Source organism: Octopus sinensis, linkage group LG19, assembly GCF_006345805.1.
Source record: "Octopus sinensis linkage group LG19, ASM634580v1, whole genome shotgun sequence".
Classification (NCBI taxonomy): domain Eukaryota; kingdom Metazoa; phylum Mollusca; class Cephalopoda; order Octopoda; family Octopodidae; genus Octopus; species Octopus sinensis.
In genome coordinates, this window is record NC_043015.1 from 40,406,503 (window position 1) to 40,431,726 (window position 25,224).

Below are 25,224 nucleotides of genomic sequence, written 5' to 3' on the forward strand. Positions count from 1 at the left end.
CCAGATAAACATGGCCGATGCCAGTATCCCTTGACTGGTGGCACGTAAAAAGCACCAACTGAACATGGCTGATGCCTGTACCTCCTGACTGGCCCCCGTCATGATAGATGCCAGTGGTAAGTAAAAAGCACCCACTACACTCTCGAAGTAGTTAGCTTTAGGAAGGGCATCCTGCTGTAGATTGGAGCCAGGTGCAGCCCCTGGTTCTCCAGACCTCAGTCAAACCATCCAACCCATGCCAGCATGGAAATCAGATGTTAAACGATGATTATGATGAGTGACTTATATACTGCAGTCACTCGTTGTTGAAAATTATACACATTATTATTATTATTATTATTAATTAATTAATATGGCCAACTGGCAGAATCGTTAGCATGCCAGGTGAAATGCTTCCCAGTATTCTGTTCTTCACACACTGAGTTCAAATACCACCAGGGTTGACTTTTGCCTTTCATCCTTTCGGGGGTTGATGAAATGAGTACCAGTTATGCACTGGAGTCAATGTAATTGACTTAATCCCTCCCCACAAAATTTTAGGCCTTGTGCCTACAGCAGAAAGGATTATTATTATTATTATTAAGGCTGTGAGCTGGCAGAATCTTTAGTACGCTGGGCAAAATGCTTAGCAGATATTTTGTCTATCTTTATGTTCTCTGTTCAAATGCTACCAAGGTTGACTTATCCCCTCCCCTGAATTTGCTGGTCTTGTGCCAAAATTTGAAATTATTATGGCAAGCTGGCAGAATTGTTAGCACACTAGACAAGATGCTTAGCAGTATTTTGTCCAACTTTGTGTTCTGGGTTCAAATTCTGCCGAGGTCGACTTTGACTTTCATTCTTTCAGCATCGATAAATTAAGTACCAGTTGAACACCGGGGTCGATGTAATCGATTAGTCCCCCTCCCCTCAATGTTCAGGTCTTATGCCTTTTGTAGAAAGGCTTATTATTATAAATTCCGCCGAGGTCAACTTTGCCTTTCATCGTTTCGGGGTTGATTAACTAAGCACCAGTTACACACTGGGGTCAATGTTAATCCTTTCCCCAAAATTTAAGGCTTTGTGCTTTCAGTAGAAAGGTTTATCATCATCATCATCATCATTATTATTATTATTATTATTATTATTATACAGTGATGTCTTCAGACTCCAATGTCCTAATTTTGATTGCTATAGTCATGGCATTATGGCCCCTGTATCTTCTGGCCTTTAGAGACTGTTCTCATCCTTTGTACCTACCTGGAATATTCTGCTACTTGTGATGTCACTTACTCAACTTGAACCAATATATATATGTGTGTGTGTGTGTATATATATATATACACCTTGCTACCTGTATAAAAAGAGAATAGTATATGATTTGTCCACATTCAATACTGCCCCACCGACATGTCTGCCAGCCATCATTCTGTCTTACTGTTGCCTATAATTATTGCTCTCTTTCATTCTCTTCCTCTCACTTTCTGTTGTTCACTCTCTCACTTGTATTAGTCCCTCACCCATCAGCCTGTCCTCCAATTACAACAATCTTTTTCTCAACCACCACCAAGTAGCGACCTATCACTGTTTCTCTCCCATTCCTCCCTCTGGCTGAGTTTCTCCAGGAATTTATGGACTCAGTTGCATTTTTCTTGACTGTATGGAGACAATATAAAGAGGACTCATTAGTTTTGCACGATACTGAATAACCTCACTGGTGCCGTGATAAAATGCATTATCTACTATGAAATTCCTGCATACCAACCAGGGCCGTTTTCGTGAAAGGTGTAGAGTCCTGTTTGTTTTCCTGCTTGCAAGAACTTTGGTCTTTGCTATGCAAACTTTGAGGCCCTTAATTCCACGGTTTGCTTTCATACCTGGAATTTCTCTTGTAATTCTATTACAGATTCTGCTCTGAGAACAAGATCATCTGTATCCCAGGGGAAATCAGTCTTAAAACCCTCTTTTATGATCTGGAGGACTATGATGAATTGGAGGGGACTGAGAACCAAACCCTAGTGAGTTCATGCCTGTACACTAAATCTGTTGCTGACTCTCATCTTACTAATAGTACCCTTGTACTAGCCGTTCATCTATAGCCAACTTCCCTAGAGACCATCAGACCCAGATTCATAAATACCAAACGAATGGTTTACTTTTTAGCTAAATATTTCTCCAGCAGTTTGTCATACTGTCAGTTGTTATTGTTATTTCTGGCACAAAACCAAACGGCATCTGAATTATCTTAATTAATTGAGTGACATGGTTTTCCGCAACTGTCATGACTCGGTCCAACAATTTGATAACTCAGTAATTACTTTTCTCCAAAGCATCTCCTTTCCCTTTGTAACAACAGTTGACTATAAAATGCTACTACACCAGTCATTGGGCACAACTCCTTCTTGTGACTAGACTGTATTCTATTCTTTACATGATTTACATTTGATGGATATTTGTCCTCATCAAAAAAGATGACAAATATCCATCAAATGTAAATAATGTACATAATTCCTCATCTCTTAACCCTTTCGTGTTCGCATTATTCTGCCAAAATTAATGCTTCTTCATCCACATTGTTTTGAACTAATCATGCCTTATCTTGTAGTTATGAGATTTTGATGAGGTAGCTGTTAATTTTAAAAACGATATTGTAGGGTAGGTGTGAGAGACCAGATCTGACCAGTTTGACCATAAAACAGGCAGAATACTTATGGCCGGTTTAAATGCTAAAGGCTTAAATGTAGAACTGTATTATCTCATCGGTCCAGAGCTGACATTAGATTTCAATGGAGACGTATACTGAAACATCATCAAAAACTAGCTCGTCTTTCAGACCATCAAACTTTCCTGTGTAGATGCAGAGACTCAAAGCTAATACCACCTGGCTTGAATATAATGACCCCAGTGAATTCACATAAAACTAAAAGAGTAGCAGAAAGGGCAGGACATGCTCTCGTCCATGAGAGGATCCGTTACAACACAAGATGAGGACAAATATCCGTCAAATGTAAACAATGTACATAATTCCTCATCTCTTAAATATAGAACTGTATATTCTATTCTGTCAAATATTTTAAAGCAACTTGGATAATTTCTGATAAACCAAGAGCTTTCTCTACTGTCATATCCTTAATTGCTTTATTTATCATATTGCTGTCAGCTAGGGTAGCTGGCCCTTCTCTTGCGTCCAAGTTGGGAAGACCCTCTTTCTCCCATGCACTCTCAATAACCGCAAGTGTACCCTCATCCATCTATACAGACTTCTCATTCACAACATCTTGAGTTTCTGGTTTGGTCTTGTATCCTGGAGCATTTCCTGCCTCTCATCCTCATCTTCTACAACATTGGTAAGCCTCTTCCTTTTTTTTCTTTTGGCAATGTTTAACCCATTACAGTTCCACCACTATGTAAACCTTTGACTTGGCTGGAACTTTACACCAACCCCATATTTGGTTCTTTGCTCTCAACAGGTTGCCCCAAAGGGAACTTCCATTTGTCCACAATGTTATATGTCTCTATCTCATCAAATGCTTCAACTAGTACTTCTCTAAATTTCTGACTATTCCCTGAGCCTTTAAGCTCCCATATCATTCCTTTCCGAACTGCTTTATGTCTCCGAGTCCTTCTAGTTTCAAGTCAGAAGCCAGGAGCTGAGTTGTACATTCCCCACTTGGGAATGACTTCGCATTCACAAGAATCGGTCTGTCCTATTTCCTGGTGAGGCTGCAGTCAATCGGCAATCAGCCAGATTGATGAGTGATCAAGTGGCAGGTTGGTCACTCAAAAGTTAAGTGTTGCACATCATGCCATTTGCACCACAGAACTTTGACCAAAACTACAACCTGCGTGTATACCACAGATTCGTGAACTCTCCCTATATATGCCGATGACCGCTCGGTTCAAAGTCTCTCTTTACCAGAAATGGCCTGAACTCTTTGCATGACCACCTTCCCTGTACATAACTCCATGTCCCCCTACATGGCCTTGCTTTTTGCCTTTTGAGCCCCAAAATTAACTTAACTATATATACTCTTTACTCTTTTACTTGTTTCAGTCATTTGACTGCGGCCATGCTGGAGCACCACCTTTAGTCGAGCAAATCGACCCCGGGACTTATTCTTTGTAAGCCCAGTACTTATTCTATCGGTCTCTTTTTGCCGAACCGCTAAGTGACAGGGACATAAACATACCAGCATCGGTTGTCAAGCAATGCTAGGGGGGACAAACACTCACACACATACACATATATATATATATACATATATACGACAGGCTTCTTTCAGTTTCCGTCTACCAAATCCACTCACAAGGCATTGGTCGGCCCGGGGCTATAGCAGAAGACACTTGCCCAAGATGCCACGCAGTGGGACTGAACCTGGAACCATGTGGTTGGTTAGCAAGCTACTTACCACACAGCCACTCCTGCGCCTATATATATAAAATATCATATCATCATTTAGTGGCACATAGATGTTTAGAGGCTGGGTTGGCTATGTGTAGGTTCAAATTATCCTAACAGTGTTGAGTTTTTTTTTTCCGAATGATATTAATGTCTTTAGATTAAGAATGTTTGGTTTGCTGAAGAGGATTGCTCTCTTCTCTTCAATGAAAAGAGAATAGAATTTCGAGATAGGTTGTTCGACCTTCTGTTAATGATTGCAAATGTGTGCATATATTGGCAGAGGCAACTGTTTGAATTCTTTCTAACATTACCTCAGTGAATTATCTATTAGAAGAGCATGTGTTGATATTGGCAAAAGATATTCAGTTTTTGTAGAGGTATTTTTTGTAGATGGGACATTTAAGAGGGATTCCTGAAGTTAGGGGGTTTATGTAGTGTGGGGAAGATTGTTATAAGATAGACACTGGGTGAGATTAAAGGTTGTGGAGTTGGAGATCTTGACAGAAATGTTTCTAGACTGCTTGAGTATTAGGTGTGGTGAGATGTAAACTATATGGTGGATTATACCAGGTTTACACACACATTCTCATTCCCTTCAATATAATATACAGAGAGAGGCACACCACTGAACCTTCCATTTCCAAGCAATCTTTACAGACCTATTGAGTTTTCTATTTCTTGGATGTAGTTGGATGAAATACCCATGGCTATATTTCTTTACTACCCGCAAGGAGCTAAACACAGAGTGGACAGACAAACGGATTAAGTCGATTATATCAACCCCAGTGCGTAACTGGTACTTATTTAATCGACCCTGAAAAGCAAAGTCGGCCTTGGTGGAATTTGAACTCAGAACGTAATGGCAGGCAAAATACCACTAAGCATTTCGCCCAGCGTGCTAACGTTTCTGCCAGCTCGCTGCCTTCATACACATGGATATATGACTAAGTTCACATCCCAAACATGTGTTTTCTACTATTCCTCTGAGTTGACAAAAACCTTAAGAATGGAATTTGTAGATGAAAACTGAAGAAAGCCTATACACCTATCCGTGTGTGTGTCTTGACATTGTGTGGTAGTTGCAAACGAATGTTACCATCATACAAATGGTATCCTTCATTTCTCATCTTCACTGAAAACATGTCTGACCTTGGTCGCTTATGGGCGAAGAACATCTGGCCATAGAAAAATCTGCCTCATTGAATTCCATCTGACTCATGCAAGCATGGAAAAGTGGAGGTTAAACTGATGATAGTAACATATAGACATCATCATCATCATTTAACGTCCGCTTTCCATGCTAGCATGGGTTGGACGATTTGACTGAGGTCTGGCGAACCAGACTCCAATCTTGATCTGGCTTGGTTTCTACAGCTGGATGCCCTTCCTAACGCCAACCACTCCGAGAGTATAGTGGGTACTTTTACGTGCCACCTGCACAGGAGCCAGTCCAGTGGCACTGGCGACGACCTCGCTCGAATGTTTCACGTGCCACCAGCCCAAGTGCTAGTAAGGCGACACAGTAACGATCACGCCCGAATGGTGTGTTTAACATGCCATCGGCACGAAGGCCAGCTTGTTGCTCTGGCAACGATCTCACTCGTATGGTACTCTTAGCGCTCCACTAGCAACGGATGCCAGTCACTGAATTTGATTCCGACTTCGATTTCACTTACCTCAACTGGTCTTGAATGAATGAATGGTTGTTTGTGTTCAACTCATGTCTGTCTGTGTGTGCATGTGTGTGTGTATATATATATATATATATATATATAAAAACCCTGCTAACCACTGAATGGTAAGCGGGTGCAACAGAACTCTTCAATGTTATCCCTGGTAACCTTGGAAAAGTCCAACAACAAACAGTACCACCTAATCTCAAAAATACAGAGCTTTAATTCATTAAGTCACTTGTACGCAATTTACATAGAATATATATTATATATATATATTTTTTTTATATATAGATTTGTGTATTTTCGTCTTTATAATTATTCTTTTTAAAATCTTTATTATTAATAATAATAATAATAATTATAATAATAATAATAATAATATTTTCATATTGGATTTGATTTCATATATTTTTTTTCTTCTTTTTGCTTCCTTTTTTGCTTTTTGTATTTTTTTTAATCTTTTTTTTTTGTTTCTTTTTCAATATACATTATATGACAATTTGTTTGCCGGAAGTCAGTGTGGGTGGTGGTGGTGTGTGAGTAGGGGGGTGGGACTGGCTTTACAGATAAATGTGGGGTGGATGGGTGGGGAAGGGAAATGGGCGGGTCGGGTCGAGAGTAAAATGGTAATTTGACAGCAGTGAAGTCATCCAGCCGGTCAGGTTGACCAATGGCTTCAGCAGCAGCAGAGTGTCTTTAGACAGACAGAGAGAAATGACCGCACCCCCTCTGTCGCTGTCACCTGTTGATAATGACAAGGAAGAGGGGGGAACGGTCAGTAGATCATTGATAATGGTGTTATGTACCAGTCTGGTCATTTTTGGACAGAATTAAAACAGAAGAACGTCAAAGAGTTGAACAGGGTTCAACCCTCTCCGGACAATATGTACTGGGTCAGCCAAGTGACCACAATGGCAAGGACTCCAAAACCAATGAGGAGAAGGAGAGATATCTGTTGGTCAGTCAAAGCTTTCGGTTTGGCCAGTTTCATCATGCTCGGCGGTCGAGACTCCACTGGTTTCACGGGCTCCGGAGCCAGGGTCGAGAAAAGGTTTCCAGAACTATAAGAGCCGGGAACATCAGGTAAACCATCAGCACAGATTCGGATGGCAGACACACGTATTTGGTAATCACATTTGGGTGTAAGGTTCTGTATACTGAAACTGGTTTCGGTGCCTCGGTAAACCTGCAACGAGAAAAAAAAAATGTCACATAGAAGGCAAGGATAATTAGACCAGCTATTGTTATATCTTATACATATATATATATTTGTATTTTGGGACGGTCATTTTTTTTTGCCAACACACACACACACACACTATATATTTGTTCTTCACTCGTTTATTTGTTTTTATTTTAGTATTTTAATTCGTGTCCACTGTCCAAAAATTTTTCCTCACACATCTGTGACTTCTTCAGCGACACTTTGTTTTCATATACTCTTTTACTTGTTTCAGTCATATGACTGTGGCCATACTGGAGCACCGCCTTTAGTCAAAGGAGTCAACCCCAGGACTTATTCTTTGTAAGTACTTATTCTATCGGTCTCTTTTGCCAAACCATTAAGATACGGGGACGTAAACACACCAGCATCGGTTGTCAAGCGATGTTGGTACAAATAAACACACACACACATATATATATATGTGACGGGCTTCTTTCAGTTTCCATCTACCAGATCCACTCACAAGGCTTTAGTCAGCCTGTGGCTATAGTAGAAGACATTTGCCCAAGGTACCATGCACTGGGACTGAACCCGAACTATGTGGTTGGTAAGCAAGCTACTTACCACACAGCCACTCCTGCACCTATTTATATATATATATATAAATAAAAGAATGTTTCCTTCTTGAGCCATGCCAGGCTCATGAAGACCAATTTCCATGGCATGTATACCATTGCAGAGTTTACTCATTTTGGCCAGCTGAGTGAACTGGAACAATGTGAAACAAAGTGTTTTTGTTCAAGAACACAACAGGTCGCCCAGTCCAGGAATCGAAACCACAATATTATGATAATGGTGCTGACACCACTAAACCACGCGCATCCACTATACATATTCTTTTATTCGTTTGTCATTTGACTGTGGCCATGCTGGAGCACTGCCTTTAGTCGAACAAATCAACCCCAGGACTTATTCTTTGTGTGCCTAGTACTTATTCTATCGGTCTCTTTCACCGAACTGCAAAGTTACAAGGGCGTGAACACACTAGCTTCGGTTGTCAAGCGATGTTGGAGGTACAAATACACACACACACGACGGGCTTCTTTTAGTTTCCGTCTACCAAATCCACTCACAAGGCTTTGGTCGACTCGAGGCTATAGTAGAAGACACTTGCCCAAGGTGCCATGCAGTGGGACTGAACTCGGAACCATGTGGTTGGTAAGCAAGCTACTTACCACACAGCCACTCCTGCGTCTCTATATATATTGTAGGACAATAATTGTAATTATAATTCTCATTAATGTCGTGTGTGTGTGTATATATATATATATATATATAAATATGTGTACACACACACAGAGGGTGTTTAGGCTAAACATGATGTTTTTATTTTCTGTTTCCCCTTTTCAGGAACAGGTCGATGTATAGATGAACAATGGCATTGAACATATGGCCAGCTGCAAGGGACACGACAGGTGTTCTGACTGTGTCTGCACACTAGAATTCATCATTACATCTTAGGCTTAATTTTGGCAGCTCTGTGAGGCTGCAGAAGATTGTGGTCAATCTAAAGAGCTGATCTAGCAGAACTGTTCACTGCACTGGCCAAAATAATACTCACAACCATTTTTGCTGGGACAGGGGGTTGACCTTATCTTTCATCTATTTAGAACCAATAAAATACATACAGGTAGAACACAGGTGTTGATGTAATTGACAAGTTCCCCTCTCCTATATTTCAGGCATTCTACTTATAGCTGAAAAAAAATTATTTTTTATAATCATTAAAATTTCATATTTATCAGTCCAAGTGTCATGGTACCACGACACTCAAAGATGTCAATAACAGGTGGTCCTCACCAATATAATGCCAAAACTAAATATTCTTACCGATTTGTATTCATGTTCTCCTCTAGTGATACACAGAATCTGTAATTGGTAGATGACACTATCGGCACCCATAGACTTGCAGCCTTGCCATTCCACCTGACAGCTGTTTACTGTGATTTCACTGACTTTTGGGGCTGAAAAATAAATAAATAAATTAGAGACATGTGGGTCATAGCTCCATACAGTTTGTACATGTGTTATGTATATATATATAAACACATGTATATGTTTATATATATATATACACACACTAATATATTTGTTTAAAAATGCACATAAGCACACACATACATGTATTTGTGTATTTAGTGGAGGTGCAATGGCCCAGTGGTTAGGGCAGCGGTCGTAGGGTCGCGGTTTTGATTCCCAGACCGGGCGTTGAGTGATTATTGAGCGAAAACACCTAAAAGCTCCACAAGGCTCCGGCAGGGGATGGTGGTGATCCCTGCTGTACTCTTTCACCACAACTTTCTCTCACTCTTACTTCCTGTTTCTGTTGTACCTGTATTTCAAAGGGCCGGCCTTGTCACTCTCTGTGTCACGCTGAATATCCCCGAGAACTACCTTAAGGGTGCACGTGTCTGTGGAATGCTCAGCCACTTACACGTTAATTTCACGAGCAGGCTGTTCTGTTGATCGGATCAACCGGAACCCTCGTCGTCGTAACCGACGGAGTGCTTCCATACATTTGTGTATTTGCATATATATTATAAAAACCTTTTTTTTTCATCCTTTCACTTCTTCCTTTCCTTTTCTTTTCGGTCACTCTCTACCTTTCTGATTTATTGTTTGTTTAATCAATTATGGATCTGCTTTTTATTTCTCTTTACTGGCACGTAAAAAGCACCATCCGAATCGTGGCCGATGCCAGCGCAGCCTCGACTGGCTTCCGTGCCGGTGGCACGTAAAATGCACCAACTACACTCACGGAGTGGTTGGCGTTGGGAAGGGAATCCAGCTGTAGAAACACTGCCAGATCAGACTGGAGCCTGGTGCAGCCTCCTGGCTTCTCAGGTTGGTGTCAGGAAGGGCATCCAGCTGTAGAAACACTGCCAGATCAGACTGGAGCCTGGTGCAGCCTCCTGATTTCCCAGACCCCAGTCGAACCGTCCAACCTATGCTAGCATGGAGAACGGACGTTAAACAATGATGATGATACCCCTGCTACCCCTCCTTTCTCCCCCCTTCACCTTTTTCTGCTTCATTTCTGTTTTAAGACAGGTTCTTTCCTGCCTCTAACCATCACAACAACAGCTTTATTATATAAAGAGTAAATTTTGAAATGTTTCACTGAAGAAGATAGTTATTGATATATATTTTTGTGTGTGTGTGTGTGTTTATCATCATCGTATAATGTTTGTTGTCCACGCTGGCATGGGTTGAATGGTTTGACCAGGGCTGGCAAGCTGGAAGGCTGCACCAGACTCCAGTCTGATTTGGCATGGTTTTCTACGCTCTTCCTAACGCCAACCACTCTGAGAGTGTAATGGGTGCCTTTACGTGCCGTTTGCGTGACACCAGTATCTGCCATGACTGACTTTACTTGGCTTGATGGATCTTCTTATCAAACAAGACACAATGGCAAAGGTTTCAGTCATTGCTTCCGAGAGGCCCAACACCTGAAAGGAACATGTGTGTAGCTGGGTGTGTGTGTGTGTGTGTAAATAGGGGTGGTGTGGGTGTGCATGTGAGTGTATCATCTTACATAATTATTAGAAACAGGTGTATTCTAAGATGTGTGTGTGTGTGAGCAAATGTATAAGCATGTGAGTGACAGTTGTTCATTGTGTGAGAGAATTCTATATTTAAGAGATGAGGAATTATTTACATTTGACAGATATTTGTCCTCATCTTGTTTGTTGTTAACACAACGTTTTGGCTGATATACCCTCCAGCCTTCATCAGGTGTCTTGGGGGAAATTTCGAACCTGGGTTCTCATTCCTAAGGTATTTTTCGATGTCATTATTATTATTATTATTCAGGTCACTGCCTGGAATCGAACTCGGAATCTCGGGCTTAGTAGCCCGCGCTCTTAACCACTACGCCATATACCGTGAATAATAATAATAATAACATCGAGAAATAACTTAGGAATGAGGACCCAGGTTCAAAATTTCCCCTGGACACCTGATGAAGGCTGGAGGGTATATCAGCTGAAATGTTGTGTTAACAACAAACAAGATGAGGACAAATATCTGTCAAGTGTGTGTGTATTTCCGTATGTATTCCATGGAATCCAATATAATCTTTGGAGTTCTTATGTAAACTGGTAAGAAATTGTATTTCTGCTACTAAGCCATACTTACCCAAAAGTGACACTTGTATATATATATACACACATCCATCAATACCTAGATTAACAGAGCCTCTCTCACACACACACATGCAAAGTTTTACATCCAGTTTTCAATCCTGGTATGGGTTGGATGATTGAGCACAAGGGCCAAGGTACGGTAAGATCCATCCGACTCATGTCGGCATTGAAAAAACATACATGGGAGAGAGAAAAGAAAGAAAAAGAGAAGTGGCTTACCTCTGAGTGGTGGTGGTGGAGCTTTGGTTGTGCTGAACTTGTAGAGGTTGGAGTATTCACCACAACCGGCATCGTTGATGGCAAAAATCCGGAAATCATAGGAAGTTAGTTCAGAGAGTCTGTTTACCTTGTAGGCATGGGCTGAACCATAGTAGACAGTCTGGAAACTGGAAAGAAAGAAGGAAGAATGCTTGGTAGAAATATATGTGTGTGTGTGTGTGTGTGCACGTGTAGGTCTTTGCAAGGAAAATGACAGTAACTTTGAAGTGTTTACCTACTTAATGATGGCTAGTAAGCTGAAATTTTAAAGTTGTTGTCAACTTTTGCCTAACAAAATGTATGCCTATCTATATCTCTCTCTCTCTATATATATATACACACATACACACACACACACACACATATATGTACAGTGGTGGACTGGGTCTAAAAATATTGGTTGCCAGGAGACTAAGGGAGGGGCCCACCCGCAACTACAATGCTACCAATAAATTTATTTTTTTTTAAAGTATTCTTTTCAAGTGTCTACAAACAAAGCAAGGCTGAAATAATTAATATGTTCTTCCAGGAGTAAATAAAAAATTTTCAAATTTGAGATATTAACATGGGCCCCCATATATGGATTTAATGGCCCAGTTGCCATTGGGCAAGCCGGCCAGTGTGTTACTGCACACACACACAAACAAACAAACAAATAATACAGTTCTATATTTAAGAGATGAGGAATTATACTCTTTTACTTGTTTCAGTCATTTGACTGCGGCCATGCTGGAGCACCGCCTTTAGTTGAGCAAATCGACCCCGGGACTTATTCTTTTGTAAGCCCAGTACTTATAATATCGTTCTCTTTTGCCGAACCGCTAAGTTACGGGAACGTAAACACACAAGCATCGGTTGTCAAGCAATGCATGGAGGACAAACACAGATACACACGCATATATATATATATATATATACATACATATATACGACGGGCTTCTTTCAGTTTCCGTCTACCAAATCCACTCACAAGGCATTGGTCGGCCCAGGTCTATAGCAGAAGACACTTGCCCAAGATGCCACGCAGTGGGACTGAACCCGGAACCATGTGGTTGGTTAGCAAGCTACTTACCACACAGCCACTCCTGCGCCCTAATTATTTACAATTGACGGATATTTGTCTTCATCTTGTTTGTTGTTAAGGCATACCTTAAGAATGGGAACCCAGGTTAGAAATTTCCCCAAGACACCCGATGAAGGCCGGATGGTACATCAGCTGAAACGTTGTGTTAACAACAAACAAGATGAGGACAAATACCCATCAAATGTAAATAATTAAATAATGTATATATCTGATTAGCACATTCGGATTACTCTGTCAAACATAATCCTTATTTATTCCGATTGTTTTGAATTAATCCTGCATTATCTCATAGCATTGAGATTTTGATGATGTGATTGTTTGCTTTTGCAATGGCATTGTAGGGTAGGTGAGAGAGGTCAGATCCGGCTGGTTTGAACACCAAACAAGTAGAATATTTGGGCTGGATAAGGGGGCTGGTTTAAATGCTGAAGGGGTATGGTACTCCTCTGGAAGACATTGAGGGAGCCTTCAGTTTAAGGTTTGTTTTATATTTCACTGTATAAGGTTATAAAAATAAAGCAAAACTGAATTTAATATAAAATTTATTTCGACTGGGACTTCTAAGTTTATCTAGAATGGTTGAATAATACACATCTATGCGTAGAAACACAACACATCAATACAAGAACTCCATTCAAAAGTGGTGGGTGGTACTTACTGTTTATCGTCCCTGTTAATCTCCAGCTGGTACTGGATCAAATCAGGGTTGCGGCCATCGCCCCACTTTAGTTTAAGGCTGTTCGGGGCTGCACTGACACACTCGAGGGAGGGTGGTGCAGGGGGCAGGGATTTCGTTATCACCTTGATGGCAAAACTGAAGGCACCGGGCCCGATTGCATTGACAGCTTGGATTCTAATTCTGAAATAGACGAAGAAAACAGTCGTGGTTTCAAATCATGGAGAAGGTAGTGACAAGAGAGGGAAGAAGATGAAATGGTCGGAAGGAAGTGTAATGATAAAAGAGAAGCTATGAAAGATGGGAAAAGGTAGAGGTTGTAGTTAGTGCGACATCACTTGCCTGTACACAAGTCAGGTGACATATGTTACCAGACTTTGTTAACAGGTAAGTGATATCATGAAAGAAAAAGAGAGGTAGTGTGACATTACTTATTGTGCATTTTATCAGAAGAGAAAGAGAGAGAGAAAGACTGTGGTGTGACATCAGTTACCTGTATGGATTTTAGATGACAAGTGTCAAGGAGAGAGAGTAGGGAGTGCTCACCTGTACAACGTTAAATGACAGGTGTCCAGGAGAGAGATGAGAGAAAGACTGTAGTGTAACCATACTTACCTGTGCATTATTAAGTGAGAGAGAGAGAGAGAGAAAGGTGTGGTTGATTGGCATTACTCACCTGTACACAGTGTCAGGTGAAAGATGTTCAAGCCTGTATTCTGTAGCATCAGTAATATTTATCAGCTGTTTGTCGCCTGTGTCTATGTTGTAGGAGAGTATCTCACTGCCATTGTTGTGGGGTTCTTCCCACTTCAACAGGGCATCCGTTGCTGTCGTCTGCACCTTGCAGTGCACCACAGCTGCAGGACTAGAAGGTTGTGTTTGGCACCGACACACTGAACTGAAAGGACCGGCCCCAGCACTGTTTATGGCCTGCAACGGAAACAGCAACAATAATATTTTTTTTTCTATATTTCTTTATTGCCCACAGGGGGGCTAAACATAGCGGGGGGGGGGGAGTGACAAACAAGGACAGACAAAGGGATTAAGTCAATTACATCGACCCCAGTGCGTAACTGGTACTTATTTAATCGACCCCGAAAGGATGAAATCAAAGTCGACCTCGGTAGAATTTGAACTCAGAACGTAAAGAAAGACGAAATACCCATTTCTTTACTACCCACAAGGGGCTAAACACAGAGAGGACAAACAAACGGACTAAGTCGATTATATCGACCCCAGTGCGAAACTGGTAATAATTTAATTGACCCCAAAAGGATGAAAGGCAAAGTCGACCTCGGCGGAATTTGAACTCAGAACATAGTGGCAGACGAAATACCTGTTTCTTTACTACCCACAAGGGGCTAAACACAGAGGGGACAAACAAGGACAGACAAATGGACTAAGTCGATTACATCGACTCCAGTGTAAAACTGGTACTAATTTAATTGGCCCCGAAAGGATGAAAGGCAAAGTCGACCTTGGTATAATTTGAACTGTGCGAAACTGGTACTAATTTAATCGGCCCCGAAAGGATGAAAGGCAAAGTCGACCTTCATAGAATTTGAACTCAGAACGTAGCGGCAGATGAAATACCGTCTAAGCATTTTACCCAGCATGCTAACAATTCTGCCAGCTTGCCACCCTAAAATAATGATATTAATCCTTACTACTATAGGCGGAAGGCCTGAAATTTGGAGGAGAGGGATAGTAAAGTACATTGACCCCAGTGCATAACTGGTACTTATTTTATTGACCCTGAAAGGATGAAAGGCAAAAATCAACCTCAGCGGAGTTTGAACTCAGAACATAGCAACGGGCGAAATACTGCGAAGCATTTCATCCAATATGCTAACGAGTCTGCCTTAATAATAATAATAATAATAATAATGATTTCTTTTATTGGCCACAAGGTGATGAAGCAGGTCCTCATGACGGACTTGGAATATTGGTTTCAAATTTTGACACAAGGGCAGCAAGTTCGGAGCGGGGGTGGGGTGGATAAGTTGATTACATTGACCTCAGTACTTGACTGGTACTTCTTTGATCAACCCCGAAAGGATGAAAGATAAAGTTGACTTCAGGGGAATTTGAACTGCGGATGATGTAAAGGCAGACAAAATACCAGTAATTATTTTATCCACTGTGCTAATGATTCTGTCAGCCCAATGCCTTACATAGACTGGATAATAACAACAACAAGTTTTGAGGGCGGGGGGGGGGATTAGTTGATTACAATTGGCCTCCAGTACTTGATTCGTCACTTATTTTATTAACCCCAAACAGATGAAAGGCAAACTTGACGACATTGGTGGGGTTTGAACTCACAACGTAAAGATTCGGAGCACTGAAAATAAATCAGTCTCGACTGCCCCAGGAGAATAAAAGACAAAAAGATTGACTTTGGCCAAGGAACAAGGGCAAACATTTCGTGGGGTTGGATAGGTAAATGGAACAGTTGATTATATGAACAATTAATAGTGATTATAATTAGTTGTTAATTAGGCATGAAACCATAGTTTAAGACGATGACTGAAATAGGAAGTTGTAATGTTGATACTTTGGAATAAAAATAAAATAAAAGTGCTCTAGAGTGTAGCCAGTTGCGAAAGTGTTCAACAATGTAACCTGTTATGAACATCTCATCAAAGTGAACTTACCGAAACTTTAAAGCTATAATTGGTCGCAGGAAGAAGGTTTTTGATTTCATATTTTCGTTGGGGTCCAACGTAAAGCTGAAAATGATAAAACAGATTTGTTAGCATAAGAGCAATAGTAGTGTGAGGACAAGGGGACTGGTCAGTGGTTGGAGTCTTATACTGGTCAGTGTTGGACAGACATACAGTGACCCTACACAATCAGCACAACAACACAAAATACACACACACACACTACATAATCACTCGCCTATACTACAGGGTCAGGCAAAATGATCTGACACAATTGTAGGTTAAATAAAAGGCATTGTTTTTCGTTTCTTTTTCAGTTGCTGCCATGAATTGGACTGGTGAGCATCGCGCTTTCATTGTGGAAACGTTTATCAAAACAAACAATTCTGTAACTGCAACACAAAGAGCGTTCCGTTTGCACTTCAATCTTGGTAGACATGATCCCATACCAGCTCGAAACACAATCTTGTTATGGGTTACCAACTTCAGAGCTACTGGATCTGCATTGAAACGAAAATCAACCGGCCAACCTCGCACCGCCAGAACTTAAAGATGCAATTCGTCAAGAAATTACTGCCATTCCACATGAAATGACCCGCCGAGTTATTGGCAACTTTCGTGAACGCCTTCGACAGTGTGTGGACAATAATGGATCCCATTTGACTGATTTAATTTTTAAAACATAATGAAACAAAATGGCATTATATGTACTTTTCAAAAATAAAAACACTTTTTTGTTTCTTTACTTCATTTGCCTTTTATTTAACCTACAAATGTGTCAGATCATTTTGCCTGACCCTGTATAAAAAAGGAGAACCAGCAGATGTTGCGGCAGACGAGAGAATATAATAAAAGGCAGGTGAGAAGGAAGAATTCGTGTTACCTGTGTGAAATCTAGATTAGTCTTCTGTTGCCATTCTAGACGGTAGTCTGTGATAGTAGCACCATTGTTGACAGGTTTTTCCCAACTAAGTTGGATACAGTGTGGAGACTTCCAGTTGACTGTTGGACACTTTGGAGCATCGGGAACACCAGGACCGCTAACGACTTCACAAGATTCAGACCAGGGCCCAGCCTAGGCAAAGCAACAGAGATCGACCATTAGATGTTCAGACATATAAAATACATAGAGAGAAAAAAAAAAAAAAAAATGTAACATGAAAATATGAAATATGATTTATATGATGATGATGATGATGCGGCCATGCTGGAGCACAGCCTTTAGTCGAGCAAATCGACCCCGGGCCTTATTCTTCGTAAGCCCAGTACTTATTCTATCGGTCTCCTTTGCCGAACCGCTAAGTGACAGGGACGTAAACACACCAGCATCGGTTGTCAAGCAATGCTAGGGGGACAAACACAGACACACACATACATATACATATATACGACAGGCTTCTTTCAGTTTCCGTCTACCAAATCCACTCACAAGGCATTGGTCGGCCCGAGGCTATAGCAGAAGACACTTGCCCAAGATGCCACACAGTGGGACTGAACCCGGAACCATGTGGTTGGTTAGCAAGCTACTTACCACACAGCCACTCCTGAGACGCTGCACTAACAAAAGTTAAAGAACTCTGCTATAAGATGTTTATTTGAGACAATGTGGTGGCTGCAAGTAAGTCAACTCTTTGGTACCAGGAAAAATAAAGGACTTTTGGGGTTTTATTTTCTCTTGGTTTGGTTGGGAGGAAAAGGAGTGAATTTATGGTCATTATAGGTTTGGTATGGAGGAAATGTATGTCGACGGTCTTTAGAAGTAGTGTAGAGGTGGCGAGGGTGGACACAATTTTTGGAGACTAATGAGGTGAACAGAGTTTATATTAAAAAATGACATTCTCGGGGAAGAAGGACTGGGTATCATGGTCGATGTGTGTATGTGTGTGGGAGACAGCTGGATGAGAGGAGAGCAGTGGTGGTGGTGGTGGTCTTGGTGAGAGCCATGATAGATACAATAAAAGGTGGTAAGAGGGGCAGGAGGAGGAGGAGGGGCCACGACTGGGTCAAGAAATGTAATGAAATGCCTCGGCTGAACAGCAACAAATTTTTTGTGTAGAGTTGTTGTACCTACCCCAATTTTGTTTGAACACTTCACTTGGAATAGATATGGTCGTCCTGGCAGAAGGCCAGCAACCACACAGTCTGTATCCCTGCCTTTGTACACTTCTCTGGTTGTGTTGTCTGGAGACACCATTTGGACAATATATTCTGTGATAGGGGAACCTCCATCGGTGACTGGAGGACCTGAAATAAAGTACAAGAAAAAACTTGCAATGACTGTTTCGATTTAGTTTCAGTTTAACTAGTTCAGTTTCCAGCTGCTACTACAACCACTGATAATGCTACCTAGGGGCTGTTTAACCCCGAGTCAGCCCTGACTGAATAAGCCCACCTACTTCAAATAAATAAAGGGATCACAGTAGTTATTCAGTTTGCAAGGCATAGCAACCAAATCTCCTAAAAATCACACAGGTGTTTCAAAAACAACTTGGTTGTTGGTTATACCATTACAGAAACACACAATATAATGGGTTTGTATTCTTTGAAGAAAGTTCCAAATAAAAAAAAGTCTTTAAAATTTTCGTCCTGTTTAACTTTCTATTTCCTGGTTTTAACAGCCCCAGACCTTCCTTAATTCAGACTTCACAGTGAACTACACACCCTGTGGACTATACACTGTGGTACCTACTCACGGCTAAGTAGACTGGACTGTTGAGAGTTGAGTGTTTTGAGTATGGGCATTAGCAATATGAAACAATCAATTATGAACAGACATGTATAGGTACCACAAACATTTTAGTCCACTGTAAAGCACCATCCGTACATGGCTGATGCCAGCGCCGCCTTGACTGGCTTCCGTGCTGGTGGCACGTAAAAAACACCAACCAATTGTGGCCGTTGCCAGCCTAACCTGACACCTAAAAAGCGCCAGCCGTACGTGGCCGATGCCAGCGCCGCCTTGACTGGCTTCCATGCTGGTGGCACGTAAAAAGCACCAACCAATTGTGGCCGTTGCCAGCCTAACCTGGCACCTAAAAACCACCAGCCGTACGTGGCCGATGCCAGTGCCGCCTTGACTGGCTTCCGTGCTGGTGGCACGTAAAAAACACCAACCAATTGTGGCCGTTGCCAGCCTAACCTGGCACCTAAAAAGCGCCAGCCGTACGTGGCCGATGCCAGCGCCGCCTTGACTGGCTTCCATGCTGGTGGCACGTAAAAAGCACCAACCGATCGTGGCCGTTTGCCAGCCTCGTCTGGCACCTGTGCAGGTGGCACGTAAAAAAACACTCACTACACTCACAGAATGGTTGGCGTTAGGAAGGGCATCCAGCTGTAGAAACACTGCCAGATCAGACTGGAGCCTGGTGCAGCGTCTTGGCTTCCCAGACCCCGGTGAACCATCCAACCCATGCTAGCATGGAAAACGGACGTTAAACGATGATGATGATGTATCAAAGGGAGCTACAGTGTATGTAGTACCTATGAATATGTCAGCTCCTTGTTGATAGATTCCTGTCTCTAAGAGATGGTAAGAAACCCTCAAGAAGCTGAGCAGCAGAGGGTCTTCAGAGAAGACACTCCGCTCAGGCAAGTGTTTTGGCCCTTAATTCCTTACACTCCAAGAGGTGGGGCTGAGTCACATCCAGGTCAGGATTCCTTGGGTGCCTTTCTCCTGACACTTGTTAGCCACTTAGATAGTAGAGACTTGTGCTTTTAAACCCCTTGGAGATTTCCTCTCTGTTGACTCAGCTTTCAAAGTTATACTTAAAGAATAAAATAACATTGGTTGCCATGGTAGTGGTTAAATGTCAATGCTATTACAATGGCTCAGTTACTTAGACTAGCAAGATTTTCATGCCAACACCAGTCCTAGACCAGCTCCAGTACTTTAGATTAAAAGTCTACTGAGCATTAGAATAATTAGAGAGAGTTTACGAAAAAAACAAAAGACGGAGACTGGTGGTGTACAAAGCAAACAGATGTATTAGTATAATGCTCAGGAATAGAAAAAGTCTTTTATGTTTCGAGCCTACGCTCTTCTACAGAAAGGGACACAGAAAAAAAAACAAGGAGAGAAAAAAAAAATGTGTGTAGTGGCTAACGATCTATCATGGCGACTTAGAATAATTACTTACCCCATCGTAAATGTAGAGAAGTAGCTTTTGGTTTACCCTGAAGTTTGGGAGGTTGGCTTTGCCCTGGAATCACAGCTGGTGTTGTTACTGATATAGAATCTGAAAACTGCAAAAAAAAAAAAACAAGAATTTACATCAGAAACGATTCTGTTGAGACGATGAGGGTTTGATGACAAATAAGTCAGCAAACTGTTAAAATATTTTCCACTTAATTATGTCGCGACACTCCCCATTGTGCCATTCTCGCTCCCCTTTAATTCTCTCGTTCTCTTTTGAAGGGTGATGTGTCATCTACTTGCCGAGGCACCGACTGAAAAGCGATCATGGAATCAGTGGTCCAGATCCCTTTTACAAGTCATGTGACCACTTCTACACCAAAAGAAATTATGCTGAGGATCATCTCTATGCCACTGCTTAATCTACAAGATATAGCAGTAGAACTGTCCCTCAAACCATACTGTACCATCTTAAACAAGAAAGGATCCATTAGATAGTGTATTACTAGGAAACAGGTCAGATGGTCATGGTTGGAATGTCTTTTATCAGGGATCAGTTCATTCAGGGACTATCTGTGGCAAACAAGTAGGGTTGGTTCTCACCATAAATGTTCTTTGGAGATCAGTGAAGTCCAAATGGAGTTTGATCCCATCACACAGGGTTTTCTCACAGATCAAAGGATCATAAATGAGACCCTCTTGAACTGGAAGGGTTTTTTTAAATCCCCAAATAAGTATCAAAGCAAATGAATTGTATTCCATACTCCCAACTCAAGGTTCCAATATTTTAGGGATCATATACTTACATCACTTTTACCTCCTGGTCCCGAACACGCTACGTGGACATTGTATGTACCTCCAGGGATCAAACCGTCGCAGGAACATTCCAGTTCAGCCCCGTTATAAATATTTCGGAAACCTGCAAAAAAAGAAAGATAGTTCTAGCTTTAGAATATAAAAAAAGGGGCAGCAGAGGGTTACATCAAGTGTTGGGGGTGGGCGTGTGTGTATCTTGTTCATGGGATTTTTCTGTGCAGTAGTGGACTGATTGTAGCAGAAGTGGTGGTGGTCGTAGTGGAGGGGATGATGGTGTTATTGTATTAATGAAAGTGGATCACAGTGGTGGTAGTAGTAGTATTATTTATACTACTGCTACTACTACTACTAGTAGTAGTGTTCTAAGCTGTTTGTTTGCTATCTATTTTACATGACCATTGCTAGGACACTTGCTGGTGGGCTGTTTTAGACAGACTGGACACAGACAAGTGTGTATGTATAATTACATTAGCGGTCGTTAAGCACCTGGCTGTCTTCATTTATATTGAATCAGGGAAGTCTTGTCGAAAAAGCTGTTGTTGTTGTTGTTGTTGTTGCTGTTTCTCAACTGACCGCTGCAGGCTAGAACAAACCAGACCAGACTACAATGTTGGTCATCAGCCGATGCTGAGATTATATTGGTCAAATTTCTAGAACTTTCACAGCACAATTCTAACATGTCTTCTTCTGTCTTCGATATCCAAAATGTGGGGAAGGTGTGGCGGAAAGAAACTCTCCATAGCAACCAAGTCCCCACCACCACCACCACACCACACCACACACTCTTCCTTCTGGTGTCCAGTAACTGACCTTTGCTTGTGGAAGGCGGTTCAGGGGATTACTTACAAGACACATATACCAAGTTCAATCTCCGAATCAGTTTACTGTGTCATATGCCCCCCCCCCCCCCCCCCGCGCACACCCCACCCCACCCCTCGCCTCTCTAGGACACCTCATTCCTTCCCTCTCCCCCTCCTCCTCCAGCTTGTGCTGAATCACTTCCACTCCTACTTCACGCTCCACTGCCCACAACTAACCATAAACAACCAGCTGTAAGCAAACATACAAAGATTCCAAAGAAAACCCTCCCATATTTTATATGGTCTTTGGTTCGGCGCTCCTCGAGTTACTCTTTTATTCTTTCCATGGTTTCGGTTTCAGGATTGCAGCCATGCTGGAGCACCACCTCGATTTATTGCTGGCAGAAAAGCACGCCGGGCGAAATGCGTAGCCGTATTTCGTCTGCCATTATGTTCTGAGTTCAAATTCCGCCAAAGTCAACTTTGCCTTTCATCCTGGAACCATGTAGTTGGGAAGCAAGCTTCTTCCCACAGAGCCACTCCTGCACCTATTGTTCATTTTTGTTTCAATAGAGGTCCCTTTAGTATTTCTGATTTCTTAAGTTAGGCACTTGAACAGTTGAGGACCCCTAAATATCAGACATTAAAGTGCTTTTTTTTGTAATGGTATTTTCTTGTAGTTAAGGTTGGAGGGAGGTGGAGGGATCAGCCAAAACTGGCCAACACTGTTGTTGGAGGGGAAGTGGTATGGAGATGGTCATGGTTGGGTGGGTCTTGAAATTACTTGGTGTAATTAGTAATCACTAATAGTGGTGGTCATGGTAGGAGGGGAATTGAGCCCATGACACAGTTTCCAGTGTCACTCCACTCACTTTCACCATTGTTAGCTATTTCCTTTCACCATGTTGTTGGTTCAAACCGGATAAAAGACAGGAAATGGATGAAGGCCACTGCTTCTTAGCGATTCTGCTGAGAAAATTCATTCCTTCAGGAGACCCTTAGAAACCACAAAGACAAACTGGAAATAATAAAGGAGGATGATGATGATGATAAATAACAGGGCTTCTTATATAGTGACCCAACTTGCTAGAAATAACAACTAAGTCTCCTTTAAAGCTAACCCTGCTGTGTTTTTTTTTTAAAAAGGAAGGACATAGATACACTATGTCTGATGAAAAGGCAGTCCTATCTATGACTGGGTCTAGTGGATCAGACATGACCTGGGGTTAACCCCAGCCTCCTTACCATCAGGGTTTGGAGAGTACACACCATGTATTTGTTGTTGGAAAGTTTATCAAAAACTGTGAACGTGGGAGGTCTTATTTTTCTGCATCCTGTATTTCAACAACAACAATGAAACCATCCAAACTTGGAAAATCATGGGAAAATCTTAAGTAAAAAACAGCCTCTGTGTGTGTGTGTGTTTTCCATTTTTGTTTTGTAAGATTTTTGATGTGAAACTTGTGTGTTGAGGAGTTTGTGAATGGAAGGATTCTTACAAACCAAATCAAACAGATTGATTGATTGATTGATTGACCAAACAAATAAGTAGCTGATTAGTTAATTGGTTTATTGATTAACTAGTTCGTTACCATCACCACCACCACCACCACTAATGGTGGTGGTGGTCACTCCGAAAAGCTCTATCTGCAACGATTTCATCTCAATCGAAGGAGAGGGGCTTTCTCTGTCCGGGTTGCGGATCCATGGAATAAGCTGCTGGACGAGTTAGTGAAGATGCCGACGACCGCTTGGTTCAAAGTCTCTCTTGACCACAAATGGCCTGAACTTTTTGCATGAACACCACCCTGTACATAACTCCATGTCCTTGCTTTTTGCCTTTTGAGCCAAAAAATTAACTAACTAACAAACTAACTAATGGTTTCCAATTTTTGGCACAAGGCCAGAAATTTCGGGGGAAGGGTTAAGTCAATTAGATCAACCTTGAAAGGATGAAAGGCAAAGTCCACCTTGGCAGCATTTGAACTCAGAACATATAGATGGACAAATTGCTGCCAGGCATTTTACCCAGCATGCTAACAACTCTGCCAGCTTGCCACCTTGTTGTTTTTGTTGTTGATGATAAGAAGAAAACAAAGAAATGCACATGTCTCCTACAGACAAAAATGACCCTCCCAAAATAGAACATCTCCCTCTCTCTCTTTCTTAATATATATATGTATGTATATACATGTACACAAACTTACATATCACCCTCTTTCTCTCCCTATACACACACACACACTTGCTGGCATATATGCCTATTTATCTATCGACCTAACTGGGTGTAGAGAGCAAGATAGGATGGGGGGGGAGTGACACTGCTGGGCAGGGAACGGGGTGGGGGGCACAATAATGGATGCTACATGTTTGCGGTTGGGGAGAGCAAGACAATGGTGAAGAAGGAGAGATGGAGATCCAAGGGGGAGGGAGTGATGGTAGAGTATTATCAGATTTGGCGTTAGGAAGGGCATCCAGCTGTAGAAACATTGCCAGATCAGACTGGGCCTGGTGCAGCCTTCTGGCTTCCCAGACCCCAGTTGCACCGTCCAACCCATGCTAGCATGGAAAGCGGACGCTAAATGATGATGATGATGATGAAGAATCCACTGCAGTGTGTGTGTGTGTGTGTGTGTTTTATAGGAATGACTGTGTATGTTAGGAGAAAATGGAAAGCTACGGTAAACTCCTCCAACCCGAAAAGAAAGAAATGATAAATGCAATGATAGATACAAAATACACACACACACATATATTATATATGTATATATATATATATATATATATACATACATACATACAGAGAGAAAGAGAGGAAGATAAAGAGAAAGTGTGTTATAAGAGGATGTGTGGAGAGGTATTTAGGTCTACAAGAGGGTGGTGGTGGTGGTGATGGTGCAGATGAAACCCCAGGGAAATGACAAGGAAGAAGGGTGTGCCAAACCCAATACACCATGTAATGAGGTCAGTCAGTACAGAGAGAGAGAGAGAGAGAGAGTGGGGTGGTGGCAGGAGGAATACAAACTCCCACCTCACCCACTTCTCTCCTCCTCCCCTAACACCACCACCACCACCAGGTTGGAGGGGGGGAGGGAGGTGGTGGTGGGGGATCAGCCAAAACTGGCCAACACTGTTGTTGGAAGGGAAGTGGTAGGGAGATGGTCATGGTTGGGTGGGTCTTGAAATTACTTGGTGTAATTAGTAATCAGTAACAGTGGTGGTGTGGTGGTCATGGTAGGAGGGGAATTGAGCCCATGACACAGTTTGCAGTGCCACTCCACTCACTTTCACCATGTTGTTGGTTCAAACCGGATAAAAGACAGAAAATGGATGAAGGCCACTGCTTCTTAGCGATTCTGCTGAGA

At 41.8% G+C, this 25,224-nt stretch overlaps 1 protein-coding gene and 1 long non-coding RNA gene across 9 annotated transcripts in view; both read right to left on the minus strand.

Moving 5' to 3' along the window:
* Positions 1 to 6,447: 6,447 nt before the first annotated feature.
* The window catches only part of LOC115222094 (fibronectin type-III domain-containing protein 3A), a 349,812-nt gene continuing 331,035 nt past the window's right edge, over positions 6,448 to 25,224 (minus strand). For all 8 annotated transcript variants that reach the window (XM_036511332.1, XM_036511331.1, XM_029792195.2 and 5 more), the window contains 10 exons: positions 21,050 to 21,162; positions 20,248 to 20,353; positions 18,183 to 18,355; positions 16,995 to 17,186; positions 16,103 to 16,177; positions 14,122 to 14,375; positions 13,428 to 13,628; positions 11,647 to 11,813; positions 9,113 to 9,246; positions 6,448 to 7,243 (listed from right to left, as the gene is read on the minus strand). In XM_036511332.1, the coding sequence (XP_036367225.1) occupies positions 6,923 to 7,243; positions 9,113 to 9,246; positions 11,647 to 11,813; positions 13,428 to 13,628; positions 14,122 to 14,375; positions 16,103 to 16,177; positions 16,995 to 17,186; positions 18,183 to 18,355; positions 20,248 to 20,353; positions 21,050 to 21,162 (1,736 nt within the window). In that variant the 3' untranslated portion in view covers positions 6,448 to 6,922. The remainder of the gene's footprint in view (positions 7,244 to 9,112; positions 9,247 to 11,646; positions 11,814 to 13,427; positions 13,629 to 14,121; positions 14,376 to 16,102; positions 16,178 to 16,994; positions 17,187 to 18,182; positions 18,356 to 20,247; positions 20,354 to 21,049; positions 21,163 to 25,224) is intronic.
* The window catches only part of LOC118767182, a 3,608-nt gene continuing 1,378 nt past the window's right edge, over positions 22,995 to 25,224 (minus strand). Inside the window, exon 2 of the long non-coding RNA XR_005003086.1 lies at positions 22,995 to 23,079. This is a non-coding gene — a long non-coding RNA (uncharacterized LOC118767182). The remainder of the gene's footprint in view (positions 23,080 to 25,224) is intronic.